Here is an 18,390-nt window from a genome sequence, read left to right as displayed (position 1 = left end):
AAGCCTCAGATACGGCTTATCGCACGTGATGTCATGCTCACCGCCCACGCGCCATGCCCCTCCTGCAACATCCCTCTTGTGCCTTTATCACCTCTTGTAAAGTCTATAGACACTGAATCATTGCTTTGTGCTCGCCATGTCTGCGAAGGTCCCACGAAACTTCAGACTCCTGGAGGAGCTCGACAAAGGAGAGAAGGGTCTGAGTGCAGGTGCGATTGAATCCTACAATCTCCGAAGATGTCCGATCACGAAATACTGACGCATGTTCCTTGGTCGCAGATGCCTGCTCCTACGGTCTCGCCGATGGCGAGGATATGATGATGAGCAACTGGAACGGTACCATACTCGGCCCACCTCACGTTAGTCCTGCTTTGCCTCCCCGCGATTAGCCCAATGCTAATCAACACTTAGAGCGTCCACGAGAATCGCATATACAGCGTAAACATCCACTGCGGACCCGACTACCCCGATAACCCTCCCACCATTCAATTCGTCTCTCGCGTCAACATCCCCTGTGTTGACCCCAGCTCCGGCAAGGTATGATAATGCGCGCCAAGACACAAGAGCGTCATCGCTGAATTATCATGTTGCAGGTCGACCCCTCAAAGCTCCCTACCCTTGCTCAGTGGAAGCGCGACTTCACCATGGAGACTGTCCTGATTGAATTGAGACGGTAAGTACAATTTGGAACTCGGTAGATTGGTGTCGTGTGTTGACCATTGTCTAGGTACATGGCCTTGCCGCAACATAAGAAGTTGCCGCAGCCCCCAGAAGGCTCGAATTTCTGATCGGACATCTTCTCAGATGGCGCAGTCAGATTTACGAGTATCAGGTTCGGCTTCCATCTAATTCACTAGCTTTTTCTATTCTTCCATGACCCTACTAGAGCGTGTACAGTCACTGCATGAATGCATCAGGTTTCTTTGGAGACCAGCTCTCGATTCTTATCTTTTGACTCAGTATTCATGAAAAGTTTTTTATGACCCCGAGCATTGTGACAGGCGCTGCATATAAGAATATCAAATGATCTCCCTTACTCATCGACAACTCTAGAGGGGTGGGTAATTGATCAATATATATATCCACGCGGTGTCCTCGACTGTCAACAGGCACACAGTCGTAACTAGTGTGTTTCATCTCGGTGGTAAGTAATTAAATTGATGCAAAGTACAAGAGTTCGCATTCATGTAGGCATGAGGAACCGATAATTTATATTCTTGGAGCACGTGATGGATATTCGCCTCCAAGTACCCGAAGTGTCAAATGAAGGGCGTCGGGATGACATCGAACGATAAGAGTTCTAAGGGGCTTGACTGATATTTCCCAATATAAATTGCTGTTTGCCCTTGCCAAACTCAAACAGACTTCATATTTCTACCTATACAAGATTTTATTGAGAGTTCTTGCATTTTTCTTTCGAATCCTTCCAGGATGGGGCATTTCGACGCGGGACACGAACTGAAGAAACCCTGGATTGAAACGCCGTTGATCGAGTCGGCGACACTTTCGAAGGCAGCTGGATGGTAAGATTCGGCTTTGATCCTCATTAGTGAAAGCCCCGGAAGCTAAGAGTGAATATAGTCGAATCTTCCTCAAAATAGAGTCCCTGCAACCGTCTGGGTCGTTCAAATCACGGTGAGTTTAGCATTCCGTGTGGCGCGATGTCAAACATTGATCTAACACAGAATTAATTCTGCTTTAGGGGCATTGGAAACTTGGTCCTGACATCTCTTGCTGACCCATCAAACAATGGCAAGACCCTGCACTTCTTCAGCTCCTCGGCAGGCAATGCGGGACTCGCAGCAGTCGTCGCCTCTCGGGATCTCGGTTGTGCCTGTACTGTTGTTGTGCCCCTTAGCGCGAGTCCTATGATGGTCGAAAAACTACGCGCTGCAGGGGCTTCGGATGTTATTCGCCAAGGGGCCAGTTGGTTCGAAGCTGACGCCCATCTGCGGGAAACCTTCATCGAGAATGAAGACACCAAGCCAGATTCTTTGACCAGGAACATCTATATTCCTCCATTCAATCACCCTGACATCTGGCGAGGTGCGGGGACTATGGTTGATGAGATGGTTCGGCAATTACCTCCAGGGTGTTGCGGCAAAGCCGATACTTTTTGTTCTTTCCCGGCAGATGCGATTATCTGCAGCGTTGGTGGTGGTGGTCTTCTGAACGGAATTGTTGGTGGCCTTGAGAGGCATTTGCCAACTGATCGATCGACAATGCCTTCCAAGAAAGCGGTTCGGGTCATTGCTGTTGAAACAGCTGGAGCAGATGCGCTGGCGCATTCGCTTCGCCATGGTTCTTTGTACACTCTGCCTGCAATTACATCCCAGGCAATCACCTTAGGTGCACTCTGCGTGGCACCGCAGACGTTCAAAAACGCACAATCCCCTCCGCCCGGTGTCGAGGTTATTAGTGTGGTAGGTACCGACGCTGACGCTGCGAGGGGCGTTGTGCGTTTGTGCGACGAGCTGCGATTGGAGGTCGAGTTGGCTTGCGGAATAAGTGTTCAAGTGGGGTTAGACAGGCTCAAGGAAGTCATGCCAGACCTCACACCGGATAGTCGGGTAGTGATTGTTGTTTGCGGAGGAAGCGCCGTGACTCCCGAAATGATCACAGATTACCGCCAGAAGCTTGCGAATGGGTGGCGATGAAGGACTGGGACCGATGAGCGAAAGGCAGATGCTGGAGCTGGCTGGTGGAAGGCCACGAAATGCCTGCTTTCCGGGTTAGATCTCGAGAGCCATCTGTTTATTGAAACCACAGCATTGGACACAATTTTGCCAACTTCATTGCAGCCATAGCCTCAAGACTGGATCTTGGAAGCAGGATAACCTTTAGCCATTTAGACCATGGCGATAGTAATAACCGCAAGCAGAACGGATGTCCACTGAGCAAGATGCCATCGATGAGAGGCTGACGAGGTGACATCTGCGGCGTCAATAAATAACGTATCAAGTTGTTGACAGGCGTCGCGCTGGCGCTGGCACCGGGGTAAAGCCGATGATGACAATGGCACTATTGATGGTAAGGATGGCAGTTGAGCCATAGGCAATGCAGAATCGCAGGATGATGAGGACTGCAAAGTGTGCAGAAGGGGACACCCTAGACAACGATAGATTGAGAGTTCCTGTGGTCCACCGAGTGTTCGCGGAAATTAAAGGGCGTATTTGACGAGAGGGTGTTTTACTGGGGCTTTCAAGCCGTTTCGGTTTCATGGTCTGGTAAAGGACTGATCCCATACCTTGACGCAGATTTGATCGTAGTCTCCTGGAGTGGAGGCACATTGCGGATTTGATCCACGGGTTTGATGGGTTGAAAGAAGCTTGAAAATTCTGTGAGTAGATGGTGAACCGGGTTTGGATTCATCCTGTACCCAGGAAATGTATTATCGCACAAAGGGAGGCGACGGCGAGGTGCTAGAGCCAAAGTCCAACCTAAGAATAGCATCGCGTGGGGCCAGTCAACAAACCGACATCACCCACAAGACATACAACTACGCGTCAGGCATATAGAACAGCGCAACAGTGACTTCTTCTCCAAGCGCCCGGACAAGCCGAACAGTTGATGAAAAAGGTTCGCGTCGATCGGGGGTAGTGTAAGCCCGATGACACAGTGCAACGAGACATGCGCAAGCACAGAGGTCAAGTTGCGGGATCCAAAAATGAGAATAATCAAAGTGTTTCCAAGAGGAAACTTTCAGAGATTAAACTGAAAAGAACAGATACTACACTTGATCTAAGCCAATAGGCAAAGAGAGCTAAGGAAGAAAGAAAAGAAGAGGAAGATTGGGGGGGAGCAGCGGGTATATATACCCAGTGGTATCACGTGATCTAAATTACTGATCTTCCCGTTTTGGGGGGGGGGGGGGGGGTCACATGTCATTGGGAACTTCAATACTCTGTCACCTGTGCATATACGCTGGAATGCATAAGGTATTGGTGCCAAGTCATTCTAGTGCTCATCGCTTTGCTTGTAGGCCCATCCTGCTCCTCTGTTCTACAGCTTGACTGACGATCTGCCCTCTGATAGGTTTTGCGCTCTATCGAGCGCTTCTCCGGCAATGTCCTGCAACCAATACTACATCATGGCAGGGTGAGAGCAGGTCTCTTGTGAAAAAAAAATTTCGACGATTCCAAAAATTACAGAGCCCTTCTCAGACAACCAATGCACTGAAGGCAGGCTATGAGGTACGCGCATCGAATACTGTGCATCTGAGCTTTTTTTAATGACTATATTGCATCAGGCTCTAGATCTCTTATCCTCTGCATCTGGGGGCAATCGCCGCGATACACATCAGATAACAACTCTTCTTGCTCAACACAAGTCACAAAAAGAAAAACATGCCGCAATGCAAAGGAAGTCTGGGTCCGTAAAGCCTGTCAAACCCTTGTCGGACAAGAAGGCTCGAAAGGCAGAGTCAATCCGCTATCAGCAAGAGACTGCACGACGGCATCCAAATGCTACACCAGTTCTATCCCGTCCTCGGCCGCTGGGGTCCCTCGGGGACAAAATACGGAAAGTCCCAGTCCTCGTGAATGCGCGCGGAATCCCACTCCTGCGCTTCAAGAAGCCACAACCGAGAAACCTTAGCGACACACTACGCAAAAAGTTACATAACCGCTGGGTCTGGATTATGCGTCGGGAGAGGCTACAACTCGATATACTGTTCGCCAAAGACGAAGACGAATGGGACCGCATGACCCAGACCAGAGAGCGATCTACCTGGGTTCAGCCTGTTCAAGAGTCTCTAGACGATGTCTGTGACAAGGTCATACGTTGGGATATGAAGAACAAAGAGAATGCAGAGAGTATGTGGCGCGTCGTGTTGGCCGAAAGAGCTTTGGCCGAAGAAGAAGCAAGGCAAAGACAGGAAGCAATTCAAAATCAGCCAAAGCACTGATACAATCGTAGTATAAATTGCCATGTATCTCTACCCAACTCTGGCTCTTCTGGGGTTGCTTTTGTCACGATACCTGGGAAACAGAAACATGGTCATTGTCTATCTCTTCGTGCCAACCGCCTTCAGGCCAGATATCATCGCCTTCTCGGTCATCACCCTACGCCGGAATACGATACTAGCAGTCGATCGAGACTTCCAACGGCGTTACAATCAGCCATGCAACCTTGGATGAGTCTTATCCCTTGATCATGGCATCATCAGCCATTGCATCCTGGGACTCTGATTATTTAACTATAGTGTGGTATCCCGGAATGCTTGCCATTAACTTCTCCACAAGAATGACCCGTGATACTGCCGCCGTCTTGAGCACTTTGTCTTCCTGTGTTCGAGAACTAACATTACTTGTATTATAAGTCCAAGCGGACTCCATTTGTATATTTCTTCTCATACCCATCATATGGGCTCTACAGCCTAGTCAATATATCTAACAATAATGCAAACGGTTGAATATTTTCATGAAGTAAGGGGAGGTCATAAACATCTCTATGGATCAATTCATGCAGCCACTTTCAGCTTATCAACGGCCGGCATAGAATCATCCTCATCCTCATCATAATCACCCTTGCCAACAAGACCCTTCTCCCAAAGTTGTCGCCCTGTGAGCTTTTTCTCCTCCTTCACCGTAGTCTTCTTCTTCTTGTCGTCTGCCTCCTTCTCCTCACGTAACCGTGTCTCCTCGTCCTCAATCTCCTTCTTGAACTTGGTACTCCACTCCAAGAACGACTCAATGGTGACAGGTGTGCCGTGGAACTTGCGGTTCTCCTCCTCTTCCCTCTTGGCGGCCACCTTATCCTTCTCAGCTTGAGCTTCATTTGCCCGTTCGGTAACGAGAGTCTCGGCGTTTTCTTTGAGTGCGCTAACGAGAGTGAATACCATTGCCATTCCCATGTTCTCTTCAATGGTGGGTTCAAGGCTCTGCAGTAGCTGGTCCCGGTCTTCCTGGACATCTAGCCGGGGGTGCTTCGGGGCATCGTGTGGAGAAGAGATGTTGAGATCCGGTGCAACATCGGGATATGCTTCCGGGTATGAGACTTCCAGGATTATCACTGGCATTTCTGATTCATCGCCATCATATTCGGGGACGTCGAGAGATATGGATACTCGGTATGAGGTTTCGGATATGTCTAGGTACCGGATGTCAATGTCTGAAAACATCAAGGAAAAGATTGCTATATGCCCTCGGCAGGCTTTACTAATTACTAACCTGTGATTTCATCGGGGAAAATTGAGTCGAGCACCTCGCGCTCTTCGATCTGGTCTTCGCGGCCCATGGCTTCTGATCCGCCCGCGGAGTGGAGGGGTACTGATGTGGGCGAGTGCGGATTTTGGGGAGAAACCAGAAGACAAGAGCAATGCTATCAAGCGACAGGCCCAATAGCTTTCTGAAGAAGACTTTGAGATATTGGAATAGTATCGCAGCCAAAAGAAAGATCGGATACAAATGAAGCGTGCCAATATTGCAGTCCCACATGCAAACCCGTCAAACACTCCAAAATTTTGGCTCAGAGCTTCAACTTTTTTTACTTCCACTTGCACCTTACATTACCGAATACTTGACTTGACGATATAACATATTCTTACTACATTACGCGATAATCCTGCCATGGGAAAACCCAGACCGCAAAAGAATAAGTCCTCCAAGCCCCGCGAAAAGTCCGTCCTCGGCCCTGGTGGCTCGATTTCCAAAGGCAAAATGGCCCAAGATCCCTCGACGCTCGTCGACCAAGCCACGATCCTCTTGCAGACCGGACGAGCTGATGAGGCGCTTATCACCGCACAGCAGGCTCTCGAATTGAGCGCTGAAAACACACCCGCACAGCTCCCCGCGATCAACTTGCTCGGAGAAATCAACGTCGAGCTTGGCGATATCGACACTGCTAGAAACTGCTTTTTGCAAGCTGTTCAGCTGGATCAGAATGGCTCGATACCGGAATCTGAAGGAGGTGGTGCTGAGAAGTTCCTTTGGCTTGCGCAATTGAGTGAGCAGGGTGGTAAGGACAGTGTCCTGTGGTTCGAAATGGGCGTGTCATCCCTCAGACAGACTATTCAGGGTCTTGAGGGTAAGACATCACCAGCAGAGGTTGCAGATCTTGAACAGAAGAGGGCGAAGATGTCCAATGCTCTCTGTGCTGTTGCCGAGACTTACATGACCGATCTTTCGTAAGTTTCCTGCCGTATGACCCCATGTCGAGGGCATCGCTAATGTTATGATTAGTTGGGAAGAGGACGCCGAAGCTCGTTGCGAAGCACTCATCACAGAAGCTCTTCTGGTTACACCTGAAGCACCAGAGGTGCTACAGACTCTGGCCTCTATCCGGATATCACAGCTTCGAACTGAAGATGCGCAAGCTGCGCTCACTCGCAGTATGGCGTTATGGAAGGATCTGGCCCCAGAGGACCCCAAGGTCCCTGATTACGCATTGCGCATCAGTCTTGCACGACTCCTCATGGAGGTTACTATGGAGTTTGAGGCGCTGGAAGTTCTCGAGCGTCTAATTCTGGAGGACGACCAGAGTGTGGAGGCGTACTACCTTGGAGGCTGGTGTCTCTTCCTGCTGGCAGAAAAGCAACAGGCTCCGAAGGATGCGACCCCCGAGGAACTTGCTGAGTCCCCGCGCTATGCATCGCTCGCTGCTAGTCGCGAGTGGCTCAAGCAAGCCTTGAAGCTCTACGATCTACTTCAGTACGAGGACGACCGACTCCGCGACCATGCCTTGGAACTTGTACAGGAGATGAACAAGGAAATTGGAGAGGACGACGATGACAGTGAAGCCGAGGGCGAGGCAGAAGGCGAGAACTCAGATGAGGAGATTGAAATCGACTCCGACGACGAGATGGCGGATTCTTAGATACCATAAGTCACGACATGAAATGATGTACATGTTCTTTGATACCACCACAGCAGTAGTTCTTTCATATTCTTTGTCTCCGAACAAATCAGATCCTGATATCGCCACCATTCATCGGCCCGGATTAAGTTGTCTCCGAAAGTGCAGATGCCCGAATTTTTGCCAGCGCAAGATCGAAAGAACTGACTCCGAGGCTGGCATCTCAAACTCCAAAAGATGGATTTGGTACCAGCCCCAAGCGGAGAGGACTCGTTGAAAACTCCCGTGGTCGAAGTGGAGGCAGTGGACATGGACCAGTTGGCCATGAGCGCGGAGGAGCGCGCGCTGGAAGACATCCCGTCCACTTACGAAACGGACAGCGATGACTCAGAGGACTGGGACACCCTTTCTAATGCCGACGACGCCATCCAAATCCTCCGCGATGATCAGATCCGCGACGGACTCGGTATGTAACTATACCCACCCCTCTTACCCCGGACATCCCCGCTCAGACCAGAATGAGACACCGGCTAACACGTTCGCCGGTCACAGTTCCCGATGCCTGTACCCTAGAGGAAGCGCTTGGATATCGAAAGCGCCTGCATGCGATCGGCAAGGCCGCGTTCGTGGAAGAGACCATCGTTCGCGAAACCGTCACGGCCAAGAAGCTATGCACGGCGTTTGGAATCGTTCCCCCAGCATTCCTGGAGGGCGCCCCAGATGAGGCTTATCATTCTCTTTTGGCGATCGCGATCTCGCGCGAATTCTCTCGGCGCCCCAAGCTGCCCCAGTACAACTCTATCGACGATGCTGTTCGGTTGCTTCGTGAATCCAGGAATATCATCGTTTTAACAGGCGCAGGTGTAGGTGTCACATCCAGGCGCATGACGGAGATTCATAACATACAAATACTGATTTTGGAATTATTCAGATCTCGACGAGTCTCGGCATCCCCGATTTCCGTTCTAAAGATACCGGTCTCTATTCAAAACTGGAACATCTGGGTCTAAGTGACCCCCAAGAAGTTTTTGATATTTCCGTTTTTCGGGAAGACCCTAAGATCTTCTTTTCCATTGCGAAGGACATCCTTCCCACCGAGAAGAAGTGGTCACCTACTCATGGCTTCATTCGGCTTCTCCAAGACAAGGGGAAGCTGTTGACCAACTACACACAGAACATCGACAACATCGAAGCAAATGCAGGTGTCCTTCCAGAGAAGATTGTACAGTGTCATGGATCCTTTGCGACTGCAACCTGTGTGAAGTGTAAGTTCAAGGTCACTGGCGATGAGATTTTTGGTGAGATCAAAGAAGGGAACGTTCCAGAGTGCACCGCCTGTAAGAAGGTAATTGCAGAAGATTCGCTCAAATCTCAGGGACTGAAGCGCAAGCGGAGCTCCAATGGTCAGCAGAAAGACCGCAAGGTCTCAGATGACAGTTCTGATGAGGACGACTATGAGATTCCCACTCCTGGAGTGATGAAGGTTTGTTTTGATTGGATTCGATTCTCACTTTCTATCATACTGACTGATTTCGTAGCCGGATATCACTTTCTTCGGCGAGGATCTCCCCGATGAGTTTGGCGAACGGTTGATTCACCAAGACCGGGAAAAGGCAGATCTAGTCATCGTGATTGGAACCTCATTAAAGGTCGCTCCCGTGGCAGAAGTGCCCGGGATTCTGCCACGGAATGTGCCACAGATCTACATATCGCGGACTGTTAGTTACCCCGTTGACCTTTCACCTCTTCAACGCTAACCTCGAATGTAGCCGGTTTCGCACACTGACTTCGATATTGATCTCTTGGGTGATTGCGATGTGGTAGTATCAGAACTTTCTCGTCGTGCTGGTTGGGATTTGAAACATCATATGATCCCCGATGACGAGAAAGTTGATATCACCACAGTGGAAGGATATGAATCACGACATGTTTTTAAAGTAGCTGGTGCATAGGGGCGGAGTTTTGGGCATGTCTTGCTCCTTTCTTGACGGATGGCGTATTTTGGGTTCATGTTCATAGCTGGATGCGTTGATGTCTCATCAGATTTGGTTTTTTCTGTCCGAGTTTGAATAGATCATGTTTTCTGTTGTCTCTAGCTCGATCAGTCGTTGTTTTGTACAATTTTTTTTTCTCAGATCCTATTTACTCGGTATATACTTGCCTTCCATTGTTTTCCATCCTAGACCCTCCAAATACAAGAATAAATGCTTAAATTTTTATCTTTTCGAAAATAGAGAAATATAGATAGTGGGAGGCGCCAGACTTTGGGAATCCCGGAGTATATTTTGGAGCCCGATAAAAAAAAATCTCAACCCGCAAACACCCCGCCATCGACACCAATTGCGTGAACCACCACACCAGGACAAGGAATTTCTAGCATTCAAACAGGCAGATCTTCGGAATGCCCATCATGGACTACCTAGTCCGGTTCGCTCAGACGCATGAGACCTTCCGACTGCCAGAAATCCATGCCTGTGCCACACTTGCAGGCGTTGACATTGAGATTCTCAGCTATTATGAATTTGTACGTTTACCCTCCTATATTATTAAAACTGATGGCATTCGTTTTGTCTTCAATATCCATGGCAAAGATGACCTACCCTGCCCCTTGCATTTCTGCGCCACAGCTTAAAGGACTGTACTGACATGACCAATAGTCACCATACTGCGTCGTGAGAGCGCCAAATGAAGAAGCAATGCGCACCATTGCCAAGCGTAGCATCCTTATCAGAGATGTCTTCGAGCTCTGGGGCCAAGGTACCAACTATGAAGAATTACATGCAGACGTTCCGCAACGAAGCCAGCACCGTTGGAAAGACTTCGAGCACTCCGAGTTCGCTTTCAGGCTCGAGTACTTCGGTGGAAAATGCAACTCAAGCTCGACATCCAAGAGAGAGATCCTGACATCATTCACATACACGGGTTTCAAGGGCCCGGTCAATCTAAAGAACGCCGAACAACAGTTCTTCGTGATGGAAGAGTACATCGACGACGTTGAACAGAGTGTACTGAAAGTTGCACCAGTTGAAAAGCCAAGGAAGATCTTTCTTGGACGAAAGATCTGTGACAGCTGTCGCGATACTGTCCTCAAGTACGATCTCAAAAAACGCGACTATATCAGCACGACCTCCATGGATGCGGAATTGAGCCTAGTTACAGCCAACATGGCACTTGCCGGTCCTGGAAAACTGTTCTTTGACCCCTTCGTCGGAACTGGTAGCTTTATCGTTTGTGCTTCGCATTTCGGAGCCTTGAGTATGGGCGCTGACATCGATGGCCGCAGTTTCCGCGGCAAAGAAGCTGCGAAGCTGGGCGTGTACGAGAACTACAAGCAATACGAGATGCCCAGCAAATTTGTGGATTGTTTCACTTCAGATTTGACAAACACTCCTCTCCGGCGTCCTCAGTTCCTCGATGGCATTGTCTGTGACCCACCATATGGTATTCGCGAGGGACTTCGAGTCCTGGGAAATCGCCATGGAAAGCCCGCAGTAAATGTCATTATTGATGGTGTTCCTGCTCATCTGTATGTATTACCCTTTTCTCCGATACTGCTGGATTCTCCAGAGGATAGGATACATGAAGCTTACTCTTCATACAGTCGACCTGGATATGTCCCTCCCAAAAAGCCTTATGGGTTTGAGGCATTGCAGAAAGATATCCTTAACTTCGCGGTGCGAAGCTTAGTGACAAATGGACGCCTTGCCATGTGGATGCCAACCACTAATGACGAGGCCGTTGAGTTCCCCGTTCCTATGCACGAGGACCTGGAGGTTGTTAGTGTCTCTGTTCAGTCGTTCAATAATTGTAAGTGTTCCTACGGATAACGCTCTCAGCTTGTCTCTATAAGTGTGGCTAACAATGTACACCAAAGGGTCTCGTCGACTCATTACATATCGCCGCCTACCCGAGGGAGAAAAGTCAGATGTCACGTTGGGTCGCACCAAGACTGATGACCAGGGACATAGAGCCGATGATCTCAATCTGTTCCGACGAACGGTATGTACTGCATGAGAGATACCAAGCCCGTGATCGATTGACTAACCCATTGAACCATAGTTTATGAACCGAGGACACGTTCTCAAAGCTGAGAAAGACAACGAAACGACACCATGAAACCAATGATTTCGCAAATGAACAAGGAAGCCGTATCGGCAGGCTAGAAAAGCCAAAATAGAAGATCAATATATCAAAAAAGGGATCCCGACAAAAGGGACACGAATGCAAAGCAACTGAAAAGAAAAATAGATGTGCCACATCGCGCTTGATTGCATAAAGCAAAAGAAAAAAAGAAAAAAAAAAAAAAAGAACAATTCACAGTTTCCCTCTTGAGCCCGCATCCAGAACCAACTCCTGCGCCAGATCCACACCCTCATCCCTCTGAATCCGCTTAACCTCCTCAACAAGCTCAAGTCTCAGCTCACGGGCCAGAACCTCACCCTCGTCATCATCCAATTCCTCTCTCTGCCCACGACCAAACATAGCAAAGCTTGTTCTCTGATTGGTGCCTGTTGCAGGGCGGGGAATAATATGGAAGTGGACATGGGGCACGACTTGTGCTGCTCTTTCTCCTGTAGATAGGTTAGCTGGTTGTTCTCTTCTGCTTCTGTCTCTTTTCTTCGCATTTCTCCTTTTCTTTTTGTATGTTTGGACGGATGCAACATGTACAATAGATAGATAGCATGTGCATGAACTAGGGCAAATCCCAATGTCAATCTTCATCTCAATAGACAAGAATGACACCCCTAACAGCCACCCCACAATCTCAACCCCCAAAGGAATGGAGAAGACGAGACCCCCTCTCCTTGTACATGTATCGTAAAAAAAAAAGGACCAGAGAAGAAGAGCAGAAAAAGAGTCCGGGTATGCACATACCATTATTCTGCACAACATTCCAATGCCTATCCGGATCATCCCCAAAGACTGTCTTCGTGACGACCCTTGACAGGATCGGGAGCCATTTACCCATCTAAACGTGAACCCAGGTAACAACTGTAAGTAACGAAACATGTGGATATGGATATGAATAAACCAATTCCTCAATGAGGCAAAGGTGCATAGCTGGATAAGTACATGTACATACCTCCTGTCCAACCATGACGCCCATATCACCCAACATCTGATAATGATGTCTCGGCGCGACGAGAACATGGCCTCGGGTTAGGGGCATTATATCCAGGAATGCCACGATATGCTCTGTTGAGAGGACTATGTGGGATATTATTTCGTCTGTTGTTGGTGTTGGGTTTGAGGATGGATCGTGGAAGGCGGTTGGGGGGTATGTTGCTGCGATTTTGCAGAAGGGGCATGGTGGAGGTGCGTGTGAGTCCATTTAATACTTTGAAATGGATTTGATGTGCTTGGTGAGATGGATGCTGGGGATGTTCCTGGATATAATGTGCGCAGTTGATGAAGTGTTTTGGATGGTCGCTCATAAAGAAGAGAGAGGGTTGCGGAATATATTCACTCTGGTGAGGAGATTCCGAATATGCTACTTGAAAATCGAGAACGTTGGATAATTCAAGGGCGACATACGGGTGGAGGTTACGACGGAGTTGACCAGTCCGGAAGTGAAGTCCAACCTCGGCTAAGCTTAATCCAACTACCAGATAGTACGGAGTCTCGAACTGGTATTTCATGAGCGCTCAAGGAAAACGCCTATGTACACCCAAATATGAAAGAAAAGAAACAAGTTGCAGTTAAGTAACCATACACACGCATCCAGAAATCCAGCTATTTTGATCAAAACAGAGCCAATGATTACCTCCCCACCTAGTATCCATGCCCTTTGCCTGGAAGGCCCAGCTTCCGTACCCAGTTTGAATCTTCCAGTCCATGAATAAAAACCTCCACTAAGACACCATGTTCAGCATGGGTTCAAAATCCAATCTCCAATACCAAAAACGCATAAGCCACGATAGCTTGAATGAGAAACAAAGTATGGTCCCAAGGCAAGAAGTATCTAACCTGAAGAATATGGACCGCAAAGTGCGATCCAGTTAAAATTGCGATTCGAATGAAAAGAATAAAAGCCCGACGCCTGCAACACGAATGACGAGAATGTAAAGGTATCAGGGCGGTAGACAAACGCCCATGCACGGAAAACAAGCAGGCCGAAGTCAAAATGATTTAAGAAAACAAACAATAGCACAGAGTGCGCCGAACACCCCCATCACAGAAGACAAATGCGGTAGTGAACAAATTTAATATCAAGTCGTCGTAAGAATATGCAGAGGTATTTGATACCAGCACAATGAAATGCCAACATATGTAGGAACTCGAGTTGCCTGTCCGCGTCGTCGCGAGGGCCTTGGAACATCATGAAAGACAACGACGTAGGCGAACAGGGTGATATCACATCGTAAATGGTACAATTACTGCTCGTCCTTGGCGTAGCTATGCGATTCGGTGTTGTCGACGTACAGGTGGTGGTACTTCTTGGCCCATTGACGCGTCAAGATAGAAGCTAGACAACTGTTAGTAATGAGAAACGCGAGAATGAATGCGGCTTCTTACCCTTCAGGAACTTCTTGCTAGCATACTTCTTGAAGAAGGCTTCGTGGGAGACAGGGCGGTGGAGATAGTCAACCATCAGCTGGAAGACAGGGTCGATCTCCTCCTCTGTATATCCGGAGTAGTGAGCAAGGGTGGCATCCTAATACGAGTCAGTTGAGAGAAACATAAGAGAAACAAGTGATAAATGAACATACCCAGGGTCCACGCTCCAAGATGAGACGGGCAAGGTACATCGCGGCGGCGGAAATGTGGCTCTGAGGGAATCCCATGAAACGGTGGTCAAGGAGACTAATCTCCATGAGGTACTTGCCCAGAGTACGGGTTTGAATGTCATAGTTGTCGGCCTTGGAGATACGTCGCAGGAAGTTCATAGGGTTGGGGAAGCTCATGTTGTACTCGAGAGTGGCAAGCACATGGCGTTCGGCGTCGAGAATTTCCTTATCCGAAAAGGTCTCGTCGGCGACGTGGCTAAAGTTGGCGACGTGAGGAGAGAGAACTTCCTCATACTTGGAGGCAATGAACATGGCGGTGACACCGACAAGCTGCAGACGGTCGAGAGCAACAACCTCAGCGGAAAGGAAACGATCGATAATGTTGACAGCGAGGAAAAGAGTTTCAGGGAGGAGACGGAAGCGAGTGTGAACCTCAATCAGCCAGTCGACGAGAATACCGCGCATCTTCCATTCGAGATCGGGTTGGTGGTCGATGTAATCAGGGTTGGGCAAGGTAATGACCTCGAGGTCCTTGAGATAATCGAAGATCTCAACCACGTATTCAGCAGCCATCAACGGGTCATCCAAATCCTCCGTGTCAAGATCCTGCACACCAGCTTCGATGAGCTCCTTGGTAGAAGGCTCCTTGGTAGAAGGCTGAGCAGCAGCTGGCTTCTCTTGCACAACCTCCGCTTTCTGCTCTGCCTTTTGCTCAATCTCTGCCTTCTTGCGAGGAGGCCCCTCGGGTTGTGAAGTCTCCTCTAGTGGGGCCTTGGGGTTGGGGCGCTTCTGGGGTCCGGTAGCGGTAGCATTCTTGGGGTTCGGGTCGCGACGACGAAGTGCGGAAGTTCGTGATGTGTTGCTGCGGCTGAGCTTCTGGACCCCACCAGTCTGGACAGTTGACTTCGACGCCAGACCCTTGGCAGCTGGCTTCTTCCCATCCTTCGCCTCCACTCCTTCAGTCTTGTTGACATTGCTGACGTCACCCAGAGCAGCCCGCCGACGTGTAGGTCCAGTAGCGGTGGTTGTGGTCTTCTTGGTCTGCAAGGCCTTCTTCGCTCCCTCAACAGAGATATCGGTGGTAAGGGCAGCAGTCTTGGCCCGCGTCACGCGTGCGGACGGCCCGTTCTCATCGTTCTCGTTCATCGTCCCTCTGGTACGAAGGCTGCGAGCCTAAAGTGGAGTCAGTTGGTGTCCAGGAAACTCGCCAGATGTACCCAATTGTCGTGATTAAGTATTAAGGTATAATAACAAAGATATAAGACGCGTTTTCCTCGGGTTTAAAGAGTGCTCACCTGAGGCATCGTGAAGAGGAGAAGAAAAAGAACGCGTAGGGGGAATGGAAAAGGACAGGAATATAATCTTGTCCTGCCAAGGCAATCAGGTCAGCATTCCATCCAGCAATACCACGGTGGAGTCCTCATACCAGAGACTCGAGTTCAAGGTGCACGTACCACGCGTGAATATGCGATTAGTCTGAAAGGACTACGAGGCCAGTCGGCTGCAGCTTTTCAGATGAGGTTGTTGATGTTGACAAGCCACGTCCAATCCAAAACTATGTTGACGTGTGACTGGACCCACGACGAACCCCGGTTCGGTTGGTCAAATGTCGCGCGATTCGGGGAAAAGAGGTATCAAACGTAGGAGAATAACTTGGGCAAGCTGTACGATAGGAATCCGCACGCGATAAAAAGAGGATGGGGGAGTGGGGGTGAAGAGTGAAGGGTATCTTTAACTGGAATGATGAAGGAAAAGGAAGAACTTGAGAGGGCAAGGCGATGTTTGGCCCTACTGTGTTAGCGCGAAAACAGGTACCTCCAAGACGCCCCACAGCTCAGTCGCGTGTATCAGGGAATTGATATTCGAGCCCTTTCTTTTAAGAAGAAAATGAGATGAGCAATGAGAGCAGAAAGATAGACATAGAAAAGGGGAGTTGAGATAGGATGAAGGAAGTAGATCCAGCAATGTAGGGAGAAATAAGGCGTTGAGGGTTGAAATTACGTCCGTAACGGTGGATACGCGAGGGCGCGGCCTTTCAGTGAGGGCGCGAGCATAAACACGTGGTTGCCGGGCAACGACTTAGTCACAATGTCAAATAGGAAGGCGGTATGGTCCAACAGAACAAATGTCACCTGCGCTGGTCAGCCACTGTGGCAGTCTTTGTGGCCGTGCACGTAGATCACCTGACCAGTCCGAACTTTTTGTTGGAGACCAATGCAGCGTGGAGCAGCAACTAGGTCTTCGTCGCCCGATTTCCTTCACCTCGGTGTCCTCATACCAATACTTTCTTGGCTTAAACTGGTTCTTCTTCATTGAAGTTCCTTCCCTGCCAATGATGCTTCAGACCCGAATTGCCCTACGGGGCATTCGGCTGCCCTTCAGGTGTCTGCCCTCTCTACCTACACCTGTCCGCGGATACTCGACAGTCATCAATGAAATTGAAAAGCCTGCCGACAAGCCCGCTGCATCGGTCTCCTCCTTTATCGACCCAAACACTTCTTTTGCTCCTCCTCCCAGCCGCGACGACTCTGGTGTTGTGTTGCGCACCTACACTCCACGTACCCCCGGTGTGAGACATTTGCGACGACCGGTCAATGACCATCTGTGGAAGGGCCGTCCCGTCCACAAGTTAACATTCCCTAAGCGTGGTCAGGCTAAGGGTGGTCGTAACAACTCCGGTCGAGTGACTGTTCGCCATCATGGTGGTGGTGCTAAGCGTCGTATCCGAACCGTCGATTTCCTCCGCATGGACCCCGGACCTCAAGCCGTCGAGCGAATCGAGTATGACCCTGGTCGCAGTGCACATATTGCTCTCACTCGCAGCAAGGAAACTGGAAAGTTGAGCTATATTCTCGCGGCCGACGGCATGCGGGCTGGCGACGTCGTTCAGAGTTATCTGCCTGGAATTCCCCAAGACCTATGGAACAGCATGGGTGGTGCCGTTGATCCTGGTGTCCTTGCTGCCAGAACTGCCTGGAGAGGAAACTGTTTGCCATTGCACATGATCCCCGTCGGAACTCTCATCTTCAACGTCGGATTGAAACCTGGAAAGGGTGGTCAAATCTGCCGCAGTGCCGGAACTTATGCCACAGTTGTTGCCAAGGGTAGTGACTCGCGCCAGAAAACCATCCTAGAGGAGGAGCCATTGGCTGAAAACGCAACGGAAGAAGCCAAGGTCGAGAAGAAGCTGTCTCAGCGCGAACAGCAGAAGCAGGAGCGTCTGGCTCAGCACATCACTGTTCGTCTTTCAAGTGGCGAAGTTCGCCTTATTCACAAGGACTGCTGCGCTACTATCGGTATCACCAGCAACCCGAACTACCACTACACCCAGCTCGGAAAAGCTGGTCGTTCCCGTTGGCGCAACATTCGTCCTACAGTTCGTGGTTTGGCCATGAACGCCATGGACCACCCTCATGGTGGTGGTCGTGGTAAGTCCAAGGGTAACATCGACCCGAAGAGTCCTTGGGGTATTCCGGTATGTATTGTCTTTCGTGGCACCTTGCTAGACTTCCAGCTACTAACTCTATCTCTTCTCCAGACCAAATCTGGATACAAGACCCGCCCCAAGTGGAAGATCAACAAGGCAGTTGTGCACGCCAGACCTCGCAACCAAGGCCAGCGTCGTCGTGGTTACAACTAGAGATGATTTCGAGTTGTCAAGGTGGTCACTCCATCATGTTCTGAAATATTTCCCCTTACTTCCTTCTATACCTCATCCTCACTGCGCAAAGGATGACTGTACGATATCTTTCCCTGTTTTTTTGACACTCCATGTGTACTATTCTTCCATCATGCGCTATTTTTGAATATTTTGGTTCTGCACATCTGTCTGGTTGAAACTTGGGCGATGGGCACTGTACAGTACGAT

General features: G+C 49.5%; 10 protein-coding genes across 10 annotated transcripts; 7 read left to right on the top strand and 3 right to left on the bottom strand.

Annotated features, from left to right (window-relative positions):
* Positions 1-136: 136 nt before the first annotated feature.
* Positions 137-788, top strand: N7508_007894 (E2 ubiquitin-conjugating protein MMS2; the record flags this gene model as incomplete). Its single annotated transcript, XM_058465958.1, has 5 exons — positions 137-209; positions 280-359; positions 412-537; positions 594-673; positions 728-788. 5 exons carry the CDS (start codon positions 137-139, stop codon positions 786-788), a joined length of 420 nt encoding a protein of 139 aa, XP_058317286.1.
* A 643-nt stretch (positions 789-1,431) lies between these two features.
* On the top strand, positions 1,432-2,657 carry N7508_007893 (putative L-serine dehydratase; the record flags this gene model as incomplete). Its single annotated transcript, XM_058465957.1, has 3 exons — positions 1,432-1,523; positions 1,582-1,635; positions 1,703-2,657. The coding sequence occupies 3 exons, from the start codon at positions 1,432-1,434 to the stop codon at positions 2,655-2,657; spliced, it is 1,101 nt and encodes a 366-aa protein (XP_058317285.1).
* A 1,272-nt stretch (positions 2,658-3,929) lies between these two features.
* Positions 3,930-4,906, top strand: N7508_007892 (LYR motif-containing protein; the record flags this gene model as incomplete). The annotated part of the gene is made up of 3 exons (XM_058465956.1): positions 3,930-3,978; positions 4,036-4,193; positions 4,250-4,906. 3 exons carry the CDS (start codon positions 3,930-3,932, stop codon positions 4,904-4,906), a joined length of 864 nt encoding a protein of 287 aa, XP_058317284.1.
* Positions 4,907-5,461: 555 nt separating this feature from the next.
* Positions 5,462-6,269, bottom strand: N7508_007891 (RWD domain-containing protein; the record flags this gene model as incomplete). Its single annotated transcript, XM_058465955.1, has 2 exons — positions 6,171-6,269; positions 5,462-6,090 (listed from the first exon to the last, which is right to left on the bottom strand). The coding sequence occupies exons 1-2, from the start codon at positions 6,235-6,237 to the stop codon at positions 5,462-5,464; spliced, it is 696 nt and encodes a 231-aa protein (XP_058317283.1). The 5' UTR covers positions 6,238-6,269.
* A 300-nt stretch (positions 6,270-6,569) lies between these two features.
* On the top strand, positions 6,570-7,815 carry N7508_007890 (ACL4 family protein; the record flags this gene model as incomplete). The annotated part of the gene is made up of 2 exons (XM_058465954.1): positions 6,570-7,126; positions 7,182-7,815. The coding sequence occupies 2 exons, from the start codon at positions 6,570-6,572 to the stop codon at positions 7,813-7,815; spliced, it is 1,191 nt and encodes a 396-aa protein (XP_058317282.1).
* A 216-nt stretch (positions 7,816-8,031) lies between these two features.
* On the top strand, positions 8,032-9,746 carry N7508_007889 (putative histone deacetylase SIR2; the record flags this gene model as incomplete). The annotated part of the gene is made up of 5 exons (XM_058465953.1): positions 8,032-8,260; positions 8,347-8,657; positions 8,726-9,277; positions 9,333-9,512; positions 9,564-9,746. The coding sequence occupies 5 exons, from the start codon at positions 8,032-8,034 to the stop codon at positions 9,744-9,746; spliced, it is 1,455 nt and encodes a 484-aa protein (XP_058317281.1).
* Positions 9,747-10,195: 449 nt separating this feature from the next.
* Positions 10,196-11,910, top strand: N7508_007888 (tRNA (guanine-N2-)-methyltransferase; the record flags this gene model as incomplete). The annotated part of the gene is made up of 5 exons (XM_058465952.1): positions 10,196-10,318; positions 10,452-11,320; positions 11,396-11,601; positions 11,669-11,793; positions 11,854-11,910. 5 exons carry the CDS (start codon positions 10,196-10,198, stop codon positions 11,908-11,910), a joined length of 1,380 nt encoding a protein of 459 aa, XP_058317280.1.
* A 198-nt stretch (positions 11,911-12,108) lies between these two features.
* N7508_007887 (HIT family protein) lies at positions 12,109-13,126 on the bottom strand (the record flags this gene model as incomplete). The annotated part of the gene is made up of 3 exons (XM_058465951.1): positions 12,109-12,365; positions 12,670-12,763; positions 12,878-13,126. 3 exons carry the CDS (start codon positions 13,124-13,126, stop codon positions 12,109-12,111), a joined length of 600 nt encoding a protein of 199 aa, XP_058317279.1.
* Positions 13,127-14,168: 1,042 nt separating this feature from the next.
* Positions 14,169-15,826, bottom strand: N7508_007886 (B-type cyclin nimE; the record flags this gene model as incomplete). The annotated part of the gene is made up of 4 exons (XM_058465950.1): positions 14,169-14,260; positions 14,311-14,449; positions 14,505-15,695; positions 15,818-15,826. The coding sequence occupies 4 exons, from the start codon at positions 15,824-15,826 to the stop codon at positions 14,169-14,171; spliced, it is 1,431 nt and encodes a 476-aa protein (XP_058317278.1).
* A 1,031-nt stretch (positions 15,827-16,857) lies between these two features.
* Positions 16,858-18,162, top strand: N7508_007885 (mitochondrial 54S ribosomal protein uL2m; the record flags this gene model as incomplete). The annotated part of the gene is made up of 2 exons (XM_058465949.1): positions 16,858-17,997; positions 18,061-18,162. 2 exons carry the CDS (start codon positions 16,858-16,860, stop codon positions 18,160-18,162), a joined length of 1,242 nt encoding a protein of 413 aa, XP_058317277.1.
* Between the last annotated feature and the right edge of the window lie 228 nt (positions 18,163-18,390).

Source organism: Penicillium antarcticum, assembly GCF_028974205.1.
Source record: "Penicillium antarcticum strain IBT 31339 chromosome Unknown utg000008l_segment0_segment0, whole genome shotgun sequence".
Lineage (NCBI taxonomy): Eukaryota > Fungi > Ascomycota > Eurotiomycetes > Eurotiales > Aspergillaceae > Penicillium > Penicillium antarcticum.
This window is presented reverse-complemented; position numbering and strand designations above follow the sequence as displayed.